This window comes from Trematomus bernacchii, unplaced genomic scaffold (assembly GCF_902827165.1).
Source record: "Trematomus bernacchii unplaced genomic scaffold, fTreBer1.1, whole genome shotgun sequence".
Lineage (NCBI taxonomy): Eukaryota > Metazoa > Chordata > Actinopteri > Perciformes > Nototheniidae > Trematomus > Trematomus bernacchii.
In genome coordinates this window covers 8,937,476-8,950,682 of record NW_022987313.1, presented here as the reverse complement: position 1 = coordinate 8,950,682, position 13,207 = coordinate 8,937,476, and the positions used below count along the sequence as shown (strand labels likewise).

The 13,207-nt window shown below is 39.8% G+C and overlaps 1 protein-coding gene across 1 annotated transcript; it reads right to left on the bottom strand.

Annotated features, from left to right (window-relative positions):
• Nucleotides 1-1,793: 1,793 nt before the first annotated feature.
• LOC117477319 lies at nt 1,794-6,564 on the bottom strand. The gene is made up of 9 exons (XM_034123999.1): nt 6,444-6,564; nt 5,708-5,874; nt 5,062-5,172; nt 4,819-4,971; nt 4,432-4,686; nt 3,723-4,107; nt 3,200-3,441; nt 2,911-3,086; nt 1,794-2,646 (listed from the first exon to the last, which is right to left on the bottom strand). The coding sequence occupies exons 1-9, from the start codon at nt 6,562-6,564 to the stop codon at nt 1,794-1,796; spliced, it is 2,463 nt and encodes an 820-aa protein (XP_033979890.1).
• Between the last annotated feature and the right edge of the window lie 6,643 nt (nt 6,565-13,207).

Below are 13,207 nucleotides of genomic sequence, written 5' to 3'. Positions count from 1 at the left end.
ATGTGCACAGCTGTATCCCCTCTCATCGGGCTTAACTGAATAACCCCTTAGAACCGGCCCATTTGTTGTTAAATATTTATTTAAATGAATGAATCTTTATCTTGTTAGTCAAGGAATTCAATGTATGATGGTTGGTCCTGCTTTTGTGTTCCGTGTTGGTGTAAAATGTAGCCTACATTTAAATACAAATATAATTATAGTAATGTGAAAGCCTTTACTCTGAAAATGTGTGTCCTGTAGATCCCCACATTCACCACAAACCCACATTCAGGACTGTGAATTTTAAATAATTTAACTCCTGAATATCTTAACAAAAACAATACAAATAATTGTTATTTATCAAGATCTAGCCATTTATGAAATAGCTTTCTTAATAGCTATGTTTTAGTGACGTTCAAGATCATTAAACATGACTTAAATTGTTAGTATAACCTAAAGAAATGAATTGCACATAATAATTCCCACGGAACTGTGAGCACTTATACATTTATGTGACGCTTTTCCACTCATTCTTCCAGTTCTCCGTTTTCCTGTGTTGAAATCGACCAGCTGTGAAGGTGGGGGCGGGGCGGTTAGTGCTAGATCGTATACCTCCTGGGTTTTAGGCGGAAGTGACGTAATCTGCCACCGAGGACAAGAGACGACGCTGGCTGCTGCCGTCTTCACACAAATAAACCCCTTAAAACCTGTATGATTTAGTTTTCACATGTTTATTGAAATGAATTCGTCCATCTCTTTATATTATAGTATTAAATGTATTATTTTCGGTTGTGTATTTGTGTTTTGAAGTTTTTTTTTGGATGTTGCGATTTAATTTCTCCAAGAGAGACAAAAAATCACTAAAAGATCTGGTGGATATCTGACCAGTATTTCATCATGGAAGTTAAATCACAATCATTTCATTATCCTGTGGAGGATAATGTTGTTTTGTGACAGTTGCTCAATTTTAGAACAAACAAAATAACATACTTAATAAATAGCTAAATGTATATATATATATATATATATATATATATATATATATATATATATATATATATCGTATATCGTATATATATATATATATATATATACACAAGAAGTAAAAGTGTGAATTTCAAGATAAGAAAAATATAATAAAAAGATTAATGTAATTATAGGAAATAAAATCAAAAATTGGCAATGCAAAATAAAATAACCATATGTATATAAACATATAAAACAAACAAGAAATGAAAGCAGAAATGTTAAATATGATTTTAAATAACAATATTTATGTTGAAATAAGAAGTGAAAGTAAAAGAGGGCAATACAACAAAGATATAATAAAATACAATTAAAAGATGTACATTAACATAGGAAGTAAGAATACAAATGTGCAATACAAGATAAATACTTAATAAATAGCTAAATGTATATATATACACAAGTAAAAGTGTGAATTTCAAGATAAGAAAAATATAATAAAAAGATTAATGTAACTATAGGAAGTAAAATCAAAAATTGGCAATGCAAAATAAAATAACCATATGTATATAAACATATAAAACAAACAAGAAATGAAAGCAGAAATGTTAAATATGATTTTAAATAACAATATTTATGTTGAAATAAGAAGTGAAAGTAAAAGAGGGCAATACAACAAAGATATAATAAAATACAATTTAAAGATGTACATTAACATAGGAAGTAAGAATACAAATGTGCAATACAAGATAAATAAAAAGACTAACCTTACAGAGTTAAAGTAAAAATGTTGCAATACAAGTTGTAATTAAATAGAATAAAAATATGTATGGATAAGTTAATAGGGATTATTTTTTTGTTGAGACATCAGGACCCTTCTCTACTCCCTCCACATTCATGCTGACCCGGAAGTTCAACCTCATAGCTTCCGCAAAGCAGCCTACCCTTTTTGTGAATGGGTGCTTTTGTGGTACGGTTTTCACAGGTAGGTTGGCCATCTCCTTCTTCCTTTTCTTAGGTGTGAACGTCAGAGGAAGGCTCTGATCATGTGGAGTGTGTAGCTTCACATCTTCCAAGATCTCGGTCATTTGGTCAGTTAACGTTTTAAGGTAATCTTCATCTTGCAGATGGTATGTTAAGTCAGTAATCTCACGCAAGAGACTGGCACATTCCCTTCTTTGTTTAACCTTTCTTGGTCTTTTCCTTTCGGGCAAAGCGTTACATGGTGACTGCATTTCCACTGATACCGGTGTGTATGTATGATCTGTGATGTCTGATCTGCCGCTGTCATCCCTCTCACAAGAAGTCTGTCCCAGACATGCATTATCCAGGGAGAAGAGGGGGTTATCCCTGTAATTAGATGCCAGTTTCTCCCAACCCCATTCATGCACATGATTAAAAACAGCACAGAAGTGCTTGCAGGGCAACTTGTGCTTTGCCCAGTCTTTGCAGGTGCACGATGGCATGATGATACTTTCACCAAAGTTGATGTGGTGCTGTGTGCAAGGATGACTTTGGCTTTTGACATGGAACATGCCATTGCCCTTTGCAACAACGTCATTCGCCTCATAAAACTGGGCTTCTGTAAGCCTTGACATCACATGGTCTGCTACACTTCTTGGTCTGTCTTTTAAGAACTTTGGCATGTTCTCATTGTACCTTCTGTAGAATGAGGAGTACTTGACATTGAGTTCAATGTACCTTCAATAAGAGATGAGAACAATATCTTAGAAGTCTCTCTGTGACAGTTTGCTTTCTCTGACATATAGATATGGTATTTGATAATACAATTGTCTCAGAAACATATGCAACAATGAACAACATCAAACAAATATGTTGGAAACAAAGCTATCGAACATTACATTTATATATATATATAAAAATGTGTGTGTGTTTGTGTATGTATGTATGTATGTATATATAAATATATATATGTATAATCATAGTAATTCTTTTTTAGCTCACTTCCGATATGTCCTTGGTAGGAAGTCAGTTACCAACACAGTGAGCATTTCACTGAGGCTGCAGTTCTTATAACCTTCAAGATGAGAATGCTTTAGGGTTTCATTTTGTCTTTCCACCCCATTGTTGGTGTAGATGGCCACCTTGAGATCTTCATCCCGAAACACGTGCACCCATCTCTACACAAGACAAAAAAAGACAAAAAAAATTAAAAGGAAGACTCTTCAAATTCAACAAATGATATAATAAATATAATATAAAAGTAAATATAATATTTGAACTTGATACACACCTTAGCCTCTGGGAGCCACTTATTTGAAAACCACGCCCTCACTTTTTCATTGTCCTTCCAGACTTTGGCCTCCTGCAGGTTGCAAAGGCGTGTGCTGAACTCCTCTGGAGTTGAAGCAGCTGCAATGCTTCTCAGAAGCGGTAGGAGACTGTCTTGTGCGTGGCTCACTCCATGATCTTTCTTCCTGCACCATTCAACCCAAGCTTTCTCCCTATGGAAGTCGCAGAGAAGCACCTTGGAACCTGGATAAAATATAAGAGATATATTACCTGCACCATGTTGTCATTTTATTTTGTCGCGTTGCTATTACATAGTATACGCGACAAAATATAGGCCTGCTTTTTATACATCTGTCTGTCAGTGGAGGTGATGACTTTATTTTGAAGTAGATTGTTGCATACATTTGCATGTAAATGGTTATATTTTGGAAGTTGGTGGAATACTATGTAAAATGTATCCTTTTTTTTAATTAACGTTTCATATTATGTGAATTAACAGATTTCTACAGTTACTGCAATTTCACCTTGAAACTCTTCCTCCAGGGCACCGATCTCTACCTCTGAGAAATCAACCATGAAGTGGCTAGGGCTCCAGTCAGGGTTCCACTCCTTAAACACCTGGAGGGCTTCTTTGACATCTGCTGTTGTCTCACTCTGGGTCACAAAGAGGCCAACCACTGCATAGCACACATTTGTACGTACACATAGGAAGAAGAGGGGAACAGAATAACGACACGTCCGGTAAGTAGCATCAAGCAGGCACATCTGTTGTCCATACAGGTGGAGAAGCCTTCGCTGCCAGGCTGTCTGGTAACAAAACAGCAGCTTTGTGACAGTTCCGTCCTCCTGTAGCTGGCTTGGCCTGTACTTGATTTTGCAGTCATCAACTAACCATCTGGGCGTCAGAAGCTGTGAATGAAAGTGTAACTGGACATTATCATCATGTAGCCTCATGGCCCAAACATTAGGAACATTTGTTGTCATATCAGGGCAAAAAACAGTTTTGAAGTTTTAGTTGCATTTTGAAAAATGGTCATACCCTGCATATGAACCAAATACTGCTACTTTGCTTTGCTTACTTACACCTGCATTCAGAGGACAATGTATCATGTAAAAAAAAAAAAACTGACCATGCTTGGTGAAGTCACAAACTCTGTAAGTTGTGCATTAACCACCCACACAAACTTGCATGGCTTGAATAATATTAATACTATTCTACTCTCAGTGTATTACCTGCAGATTGACCTGGTCATTTTTGGATTCACGTATTCCCTCCTTCGTTCTTGATAAGATATTCCTGATATCCTTGTCTGTGGGGTAAAACCTCCGACGTGTTTGTGGAGGTGGCTGCTCCCCCCGGAATAGCTCGTCATTTACAAAATTGAACAGTTGACGTCTAATCTCACTAAGCTTTCTGGCACCAGCCAAGGTGAGCTTCACTATTTGTTGTTCAACTCTGGAATCCATCGGTTCACGCAGTTCAGCTACCTGTACATGACGTTGAACAGGGTAATTATAGATGTTTAAAGCTGTCTAAAGAAAGTCCTCTTTGTACAGCACAAATTGTACCTCGCATCATGTTTCTTACAGCAGCTAAAGGAATAGATTTTGCATGGTTACCTCTCCAACAGTTGGATGGTTTTGATGGTCACTTTCTGGGGTGAAGCATGTGTGGTATTCCATGACTACTTCAACTGTTGAAGGATCAGCTGCAACTACAGCCTTTAGTGCTGCTGAGAGCTCCCTCCTCTTTGCTTTACTGTTCTCTGCAATCTGGGGAATATAAAAATGACATGGCAATTGGGATCATGACACGAGAGCAATTATAGCATTGAACGCACTTGTGCTGTGCTTGTGCTGTACCTTGAAACCAGGACATTTCATGACCTGACTGACAGTTATCTGGGCAGGGCAATCCATCTTCTTCGTATTTTGTACGAGATGGCGTCTTGCATTGAAGACATGGTCTTCAAGCTAAGAGAAAAAAGGTGTATAGAAATACAATATTAATATATGTATACATTTTCATGGTCTCCTCTCCATAACGTGGAGAACATAATTTTTGCTATGGTTCTTTCTTTTGTCTTCTTTAAAATATTTGTAGGTCCTGCTAATATAACTATAGTGGGACATTATGTCATTACCCCTGCATCTGTACTGTTTGTGTCTATTTATTTTGCACATATACCATCCCCTGTTAAAATAAGTAACCAGTATAGGAAGAATTTGGTGCCAGGTCATGACCGTGAGCTGGTTGGGTTCTGTAGGTGAACAAAGGAAGGATATCCCCCTTTATTTTGTCTCAGAAGAGGCCATTGAATTTCGTTTCCTATTCCTCTAAAGTTTAAACGACTTATGTATTTACATAATGCTGATTCCTATGTTGTTATGTGTCACAGTGTTATGTGTCATAGAATGCCACATAATGCATGTCATATTACGAATAGTTGTTTAATTTTCCTTTACCAATTATTTTAAGTTGTTAATGCATGTAAATTCATAAATATACCGCTTGTTTCTCTTTTTGTGCATGGTACTTCTCCTTTTGCCGAGTACACCTGTCCTTTCCCTGGTGGCATCCATATATCTTGGTGCCCACGAGTTGGAATGGCACCCCATCATATGGTACACATTTCAACTGCCAGTATATCTTTTTCCCTGGTGAAGGCTGCACGTCTGTATTGAAACATTTGTGACAAAAATACACATTTTATCCATAAAAGATGTATTAACACTGGTCAGTTTAGATTTGGAAAGACACTCGGAATTTGAAATGTCTTAAGTAACTTTACGCCTGATAATTCAACCTGTTGCTGAATGTACAGTAAAGTTTCACGTATTTTTCGCTTTTATCAGTTATGTAGAAAGCTGAAACTACCAACCTATAATTCAGTTGTTGTAGGCATTAAAACACAGAACACCAAAATAAACATTTTAGTGGTGTGAACGCTCGTGAACTGTCAAGAGGAGGGCGGGGGAGCCTCGCTGCGGGGAAACTGTGGACCTCTGTCAGCGCAACTTAAATGATGCCGTTTAAAAGATGAATAAATTCACGGCTCGAACCGAGCCGTTCTGTGCCCCGTCTTATATATGTAATACTTATACTTATATACTTATACTTATATATTATTATACTTATATACTTAGGCCTATATAAGGCCTACTTAATATTTGATTACTGACACAATGTAGGCTACTTGGTCATCGTTGTTTCTTCAATTTCCGATCTAACTTTACAAACTTACTATTTTCCCCGAAAACCTGTTCCTTTTTGTACACAATATACTTTGTGATCGTTGTTTCTTCAACGTCTGCTAACGCTTCCTCGAAATCCTTAAGTGTTTGAAAGATTTTATGTGAAAGCATCCTGTTTGTTGCGCGTTGGCATCCTTGACAGACTTGTCTGTTGGAGGCTCGCGAGCGCAACAAAAGTTGCCGTCTCATCCACGACCACTATTACGTCACTTCCGCCGCATAAAACCCAGGAGGTATACGATCTAGCACTAACCGGGGCGGGGCTTTTATACGCAGTAGTGAAAACACTTCCGCGTAGTCTGCTCTCGTGTATCCTCCCTTTCGTCTCCTCCCGCACCCCTCCTCCCTCACCCCTCCTCGACTCCTCCGTGTGCATTTCAGCTATTGGGACGTCCTTCAAAATGGCGTGTCTTGATCGATTTCCGGGTCAAGTCCCGGAGGAGGGGAAGAGAGGAGTCGAGAAGGGGTATTGGGATGAGGCTACATACATTTTCCGCCATTTTCCGATTCACAAAACATTGCGTACCGGCGAGGGAAGTGCGTACGGCACTCCCTACGCCTGTTTCCCTTTATAAATCACAATCGACTCGTAACGCCCATATTTGCCTATACATAGTCAAAGAAACGCCCATTCATTCATTCATTCTGACTGACTGCATGAAGAAGATCGCAGGAAATTACGACCGAACAGCTAAAAAAGACATCTCACACCGTGTCAGATTGTTGGTTATTGTGGGGAGGTCGAGATAAATCATATTGTTTGGTGGATGCAGTTTGAACCAGAGTAGCAGCATGGAGGTCGGATCGTCACCAAAATAAATAAATAAGTGGTCCGAAAAAAGTTAATGACAAAAAAAATACACATAACCTTCCTCAGGCAGTGTGTTTGTCCCGGGGACAGGAGACACCCCCTTGATGAGAAACTGTAAGAAATGATCGGGGAATCCCTCCGGAGTGGAGTCATGACGACTGGATCTGAATTATTTTTGTTGTATTTGGTGGTTTGTGTTCCAGCTTTCGATCAGCAACTATATATCCATAATCCACCAGTTAAAGGAAATACAACTAATGTGTTGTGTTATATTAGCTGTACAATTTACCACTGTTAGAAATTAAAATCAATGTTAAACAGCATAATTCAGTCTAAAACATATCGTCAGTTCAAAGCTGTTTTATTGTGGAAAAACCCGGAAGTTCTCAGGAAATCAATGCCAAGCTTTTATTCTGAAAATCCTTTATCCGGTTAGCATGTGACTAATGTTACGTTTTCCGAATGTAAAGTGAAAATGACTTGGAGTGTTACACACCAAAACGTACGGACTTTAACACTACATCTATAGACGTTAAGATATTATTACTGCTGAATATTAAATGAAGGTATAGTTGATCATGGAGTGTTTACACATTACGTGAGTAGCTATGACGTCAGAGGGAGCTACCGTAAATGAGAACTGTGCCATAGAGGCGTTTTTAGGACTTCTAAACTAACGATTACAGCTGTTTATAAGGTATTAAATAGAAAGTCATGACAGAGATAAGGAGGAGAAAATGCTTAAGGAAGTAGGCAGAGAATACCAATGTCGAAATCATCTGTTCTCTCGCGATATCGAACCCACAGATGAGAAGGGCGGTCCCACTATCTGCACAGCGGGAGACAACGAGACGTGGATAAAAACAGAAGACAGAGGACAACTCAGTCTCTTTTCTTCGCTGCAGCCTCCCTGAAGACAACACCGGCTTTGTCTCTCCTTACCCATGCTTGTTCTTTAACCACGTTACTTAATTAAACTCAACCAATTTGAACCTTTTCGGAGACTCCATTAGTCTCTTCATTCTTAGCTCCTCTCCTGGGCGCGAGAACATCGAATACTTCAATACCACATATGGTGTTCTTAGTTTCCATACCTCCTGTGTTTTACGAGCGACTTATCAAGTCTTGGCAAACGGCATAAAACACGATTAAACGTGATAGTATATAAAACCATGCTCGTATCTACAACCTATATAAATGCAAAACGGCGTCAGTTTAGACGTAATTCTGTCCTCAAGCTTCCGGTTTCGCTATGAGTGGTCGCATTTTCGAGAGCTCCCGCTTTGGAGGTTATTCCTCACGATTTTTTACATATTTCATCCTCCTGACAATATGGATTATGGACTCCTACCTCAACTCATCAATGAGGCAACATCACTTAGAGAAGGAGAGTAGTGAAAGCAGGGATAAAATGAACCACAATGACTTTTACCTTCTCAACGGCTGGGAAAGGAAACACCTCGCTTTTGGAAGTGCAAGCATTCATGCATTATTAACTGCAAACCCGACGCGAAAGTACTTACCCCCGTCAGGCAAACTAGACCGAAGAAGTATGATCGTCTTGGTCTTATTGTTAGCGGGAGACATCCATCTGAATCCGGGCCCGGTGCAGACAAGAAGCCATTCCTGCAGGCTCGAGGAGCTAGCATCACAACTAGCATCACAACTAGCATCTCTTCCGCTACAGCAACAACTACGCGACGACAACAGAGACCATGGAGACAGCGGAGACCGAGGAATCAACGGAGACTTCGACATTCCCCCGGGGACGCCTCGGCAGACAGACACGCATGAGGCAGTGACGAGAGGAAGAGAACCGAGATCCGAGGGAACAAATATCCACCATGTTGTTAGCCACCCTGCTAGCATATCGACGGCTAAAGCTACAACGGAGCCTCCCTCCCCCCACCACCCCACCGCTCCAAGCACCACGGCAGGCCGCAAGCCGTTTGCTGTAACGGACAAAGACAAATATCTTCAAGCTGACGACATTATGCATTTAAACAACAAAAATGGACTACATATTTTTCATCTGAACACTAACAGCCTGAGACACAAACTGGCTGAACTCAGGCAACTGTTCATGAACGGTAAGGCAAGCATATTATGCTTTTCTGAGACCAAATTGGACAATTCCATTACAGATTCAGAGATTGAAATTGAAGATTATCTTGTAGTGAGAAGGGACAGGAACGTGAATGGAGGTGGTGTCTGCATGTACATACATAAAGACACCAATTTCAAAAACCGTACTGACCTGCATCATGAAAATATTGAATCTGTGTGGGTTGAAATTCTTTTTGACAATGCTAAATCTGTAATAGTCGGGACAATCTATAGACCACCGGAACAGAGTGACTTTTATGATACATTAGATGGGTGTTTGGCTGATGTGGGGGATGTAGAGACAATTATTATTGGAGACTGGAACACGGATATGCAACGTAAAGACACGTCCGTCTTCAGGTCCTTCAGTAGGATTTGTGATCTGCACGGCTTCAGCCAGCTAATCACCCAACCCACCCGGGTATGTGAAACAACACAAACTACCATTGATCTCATTCTGACCTCTGACAGGTCCAGGATCTCCAGTAAAGGGGTTATAGCATGCGGTTTAAGTGATCATTATATGATATTCTGTACCCGCAAAAAGCTAAAACAAAAGGCCGGCTGTCACAAAACAGTCATATCTAGAGACCTCAAAAACTACTCTAGCGAGGCCTTTAACCTAGAACTGGAGAGCCTGGACTGGTCAGATGAGCTCAGTGGTACACAAGTTGAAGAAACATGGCTTGGTTTCAAAAACAAATTCTCTGCAATACTCAATGATTTGGCCCCCCTAAGAACAACCAGGGTAAAAAATCGCGCTGAGCCGTGGATGCACTCCGGCATACTGACCGCCATGAAAACCAGAGACAAAAAATGCTCTGAGTTTCATAAAAGTCAGTCAATGCTTTCCAAAAGCACGAGCAGTGAACTCCAGGCCCACGTGACTGAACTAAAAATTGAAAGAAACAGACTAAGAAATGACGTAAGCTCCATGATCAAAACTGCCAAAAAGAATTTCATCAATGACAAAACTGAGGAAAACAAAAATAAACCCCGTGAACTTTGGAAATTACTCAATAACCAGCTTGGCTGCAGTAAAAAACTCAAAACGAGATTTTCAAACGTAAACATAAAGACAGATAACAGGCTCATCACAGACAAACTGGATGTGGCCAAGTACTTGAACATTTTTTTCACAAACATAGCCACAACTCTTGTAAATAAATTACCCTCCCACTCAGGGCTTTTTGGAGTAGATCACATCATGACCTACTACAAAAACCTAGGGGTACGCAAAGATGATTTCAGTCTAGCAAGGGTAACAACAGCAGAGGTACTCATTAAACTGAGCGCCCTCAAACCTAACAAGGCCACTGGCCACGACAATATCCCCTCCAAATTCCTCAGAGACACAGCAACCGCCATCTCACCAGTCATAGCTCACATAATTAACCTCTCCATAAAACAGGGAAAAGTACCCAAAGACTTCAAAATTGCAAGAGTAACCCCCCTGCACAAAAAGGGCAGCAAATTGGACCCAGGCAACTACCGCCCTGTTTCTATACTTACCTCCATCTCGAAAGTCATGGAAAAAATAGTATATGAACAGGTCGAAAAGTACCTCGCAGAAAAGAAACTAATCTATGAATTTCAATCTGGCTTTAGAACATCCCACTCCACTGACACATGCCTTCTTTATTTGAACGACCACATCAAACAAGAGGTGGACGAGGGTAAATACTGCGGCATGGTGATGCTGGACCTACAAAAGGCTTTCGACACTGTCAATCACCCCATTCTGATTGACAAGCTAAAAGCAATTGGTTTTGATAAACTATCGGTGAGCTGGATGCAATCCTACCTGGAGGGGAGAGAACAGATGGTGGAGGTAAACGGTACTCTGTCCCCCCCCTCCCAGTGAGCTGTGGTGTTCCACAAGGAAGCATATTAGGTCCGTTACTGTTCCTAATTTATGCAAATGACATGTCATCAGCATGTGACTGCAACTTGTTCCTGTTCGCGGACGACTCAGCCCTGCTGGTCTCTGACAGGAGCAGATTGCAGGTTGAAAAAACCCTCAGCTCCGAGCTCGGCAGAATCTGCACCTGGCTCGCCGATAATAAATTATCATTACACCTGGGTAAAACAGAGTCCATTCTCTTCGGTTCGAAACATAATCTCAGCAAATCCGACGACTTCTCAGTTGCAGTGGGTGACATTATTGTCACAAGTAAGAAGGAAATTACATACCTAGGATCTATTCTTGAGGCAAACCTCTCCTGTGACAAAATGGCATCCAATGTAATAAAAAAAGTCAATCAAAGAACTAGATTCCTATACCGGATCTCCTCTCTGGTAAACAAAAACACCCTGAAAACTCTGGCAGGAGCACTCATTCAAGGGTACTATGACTATGCTTGCACGTCATGGTACCATAGCACCTCCAAGGCGCTAAAAATAAAACTTCAAACATCGCAAAATAAACTGGTCAGACTACTGCTTGACCTTTCATCTAGAACCCACCTCACCTCTGCCCACTTTGACAACCTAGGATGGCTTAGAGTAGACGACAGAGTACAGCTACTTGCAATGGGCCTGGTCTACAAGATCCACTACACCTCTATGGTACCCATGTACATGTCAAAATTCTTCCCAAAGGTCAAGGAATACCATGATCATAACACCAGAGGCAGCTCCACAAATCATGTAAAACCCAGATTTGGCACAAAAAAAGGGGAATACACGTTTCGCAATTATGCCACATCAAGGTGGAACGCTCTTCCCACAACTGTAAAGGAAAGTAAAACTATACTTACCTTCAAAACCTCTCTTAAAGAGCACCTTCGGGGGAAAGCATTGCAAAACTGGCCCCGGTAATGGTACAAATCTCAACCTGTCGTACAATGGACAGCTTCCCCCCCCATCTATGTATATACTCGCATTTTAGACTCTGTTACTAACTGTATATCTGTAGACTTGGTATGTCTTAAATGTCCGGTTAGGATGTATTAGAACGAAATCTAAAATGAAAATTGTAAATAAGCCATCTGTATGTAAAAAACCACCTGTATGTAAATTGTAAATAAGCCATCTGTATGTCAAATATGTCTTATATGTCTTAAATGATATGATGAATTGGAAATGGGGGACCCTGATGTAAACAAGACGAAAGTCTTTCTCTGGTCTGCATCCCCTTAACAATTGTATGTTTTGAGCTGTACTGTACTGTACCCAATATACAAGCTGTTAATAAACTTTTCAATCAATCAATCAAACCGCATCATTTATGAGAAAACATTTCAAAACATTAACACAACATATTCGAGGTGGTTTTAAATAATATATCCGTATTTATTTATTTCTCCAAGTTATGTTTTTGTGTGCACTGAGGAGTCTCAAACAGGCGTTTGTTTAATCATTTTAAGATTGGCTTTAATCAATGTTTGAAAATGAATTCTTCATATATGATAAATGAGAGGTAACATTTTATTTATGGTATTATTTCCACATATTTCTCTCCGTTCTTCCTTCTGCCAACGGTGTCGCAGTTTCTCGTCTCTCCCGTTTGTGTGCTTAGTGCGTACGCATGGGTTAGAGTTTGCGTGGAGGACCGCACATTTTCCCGTCAAGTTAGTATTTTATAAATCGCAAACATTGCGAAGAAACTGGCGTACGCCATTTTTTGAGCGTATATCCCTTTATAAATGAGGCCCCAGGTGTCAGCACTTCAAGTCACTCAGTCATATTATTGTTCCAATTAACCCCTTAGCATACTGTAATTATTAATTGCCTTAAAAAAAAATGTAACATACTAATCAGAACTGTTGCAAGAATAGTGCATATTGCTATCAACAAATAGGTTTAGTGTGGTGTGTATAAATAGTGACAGTAGAC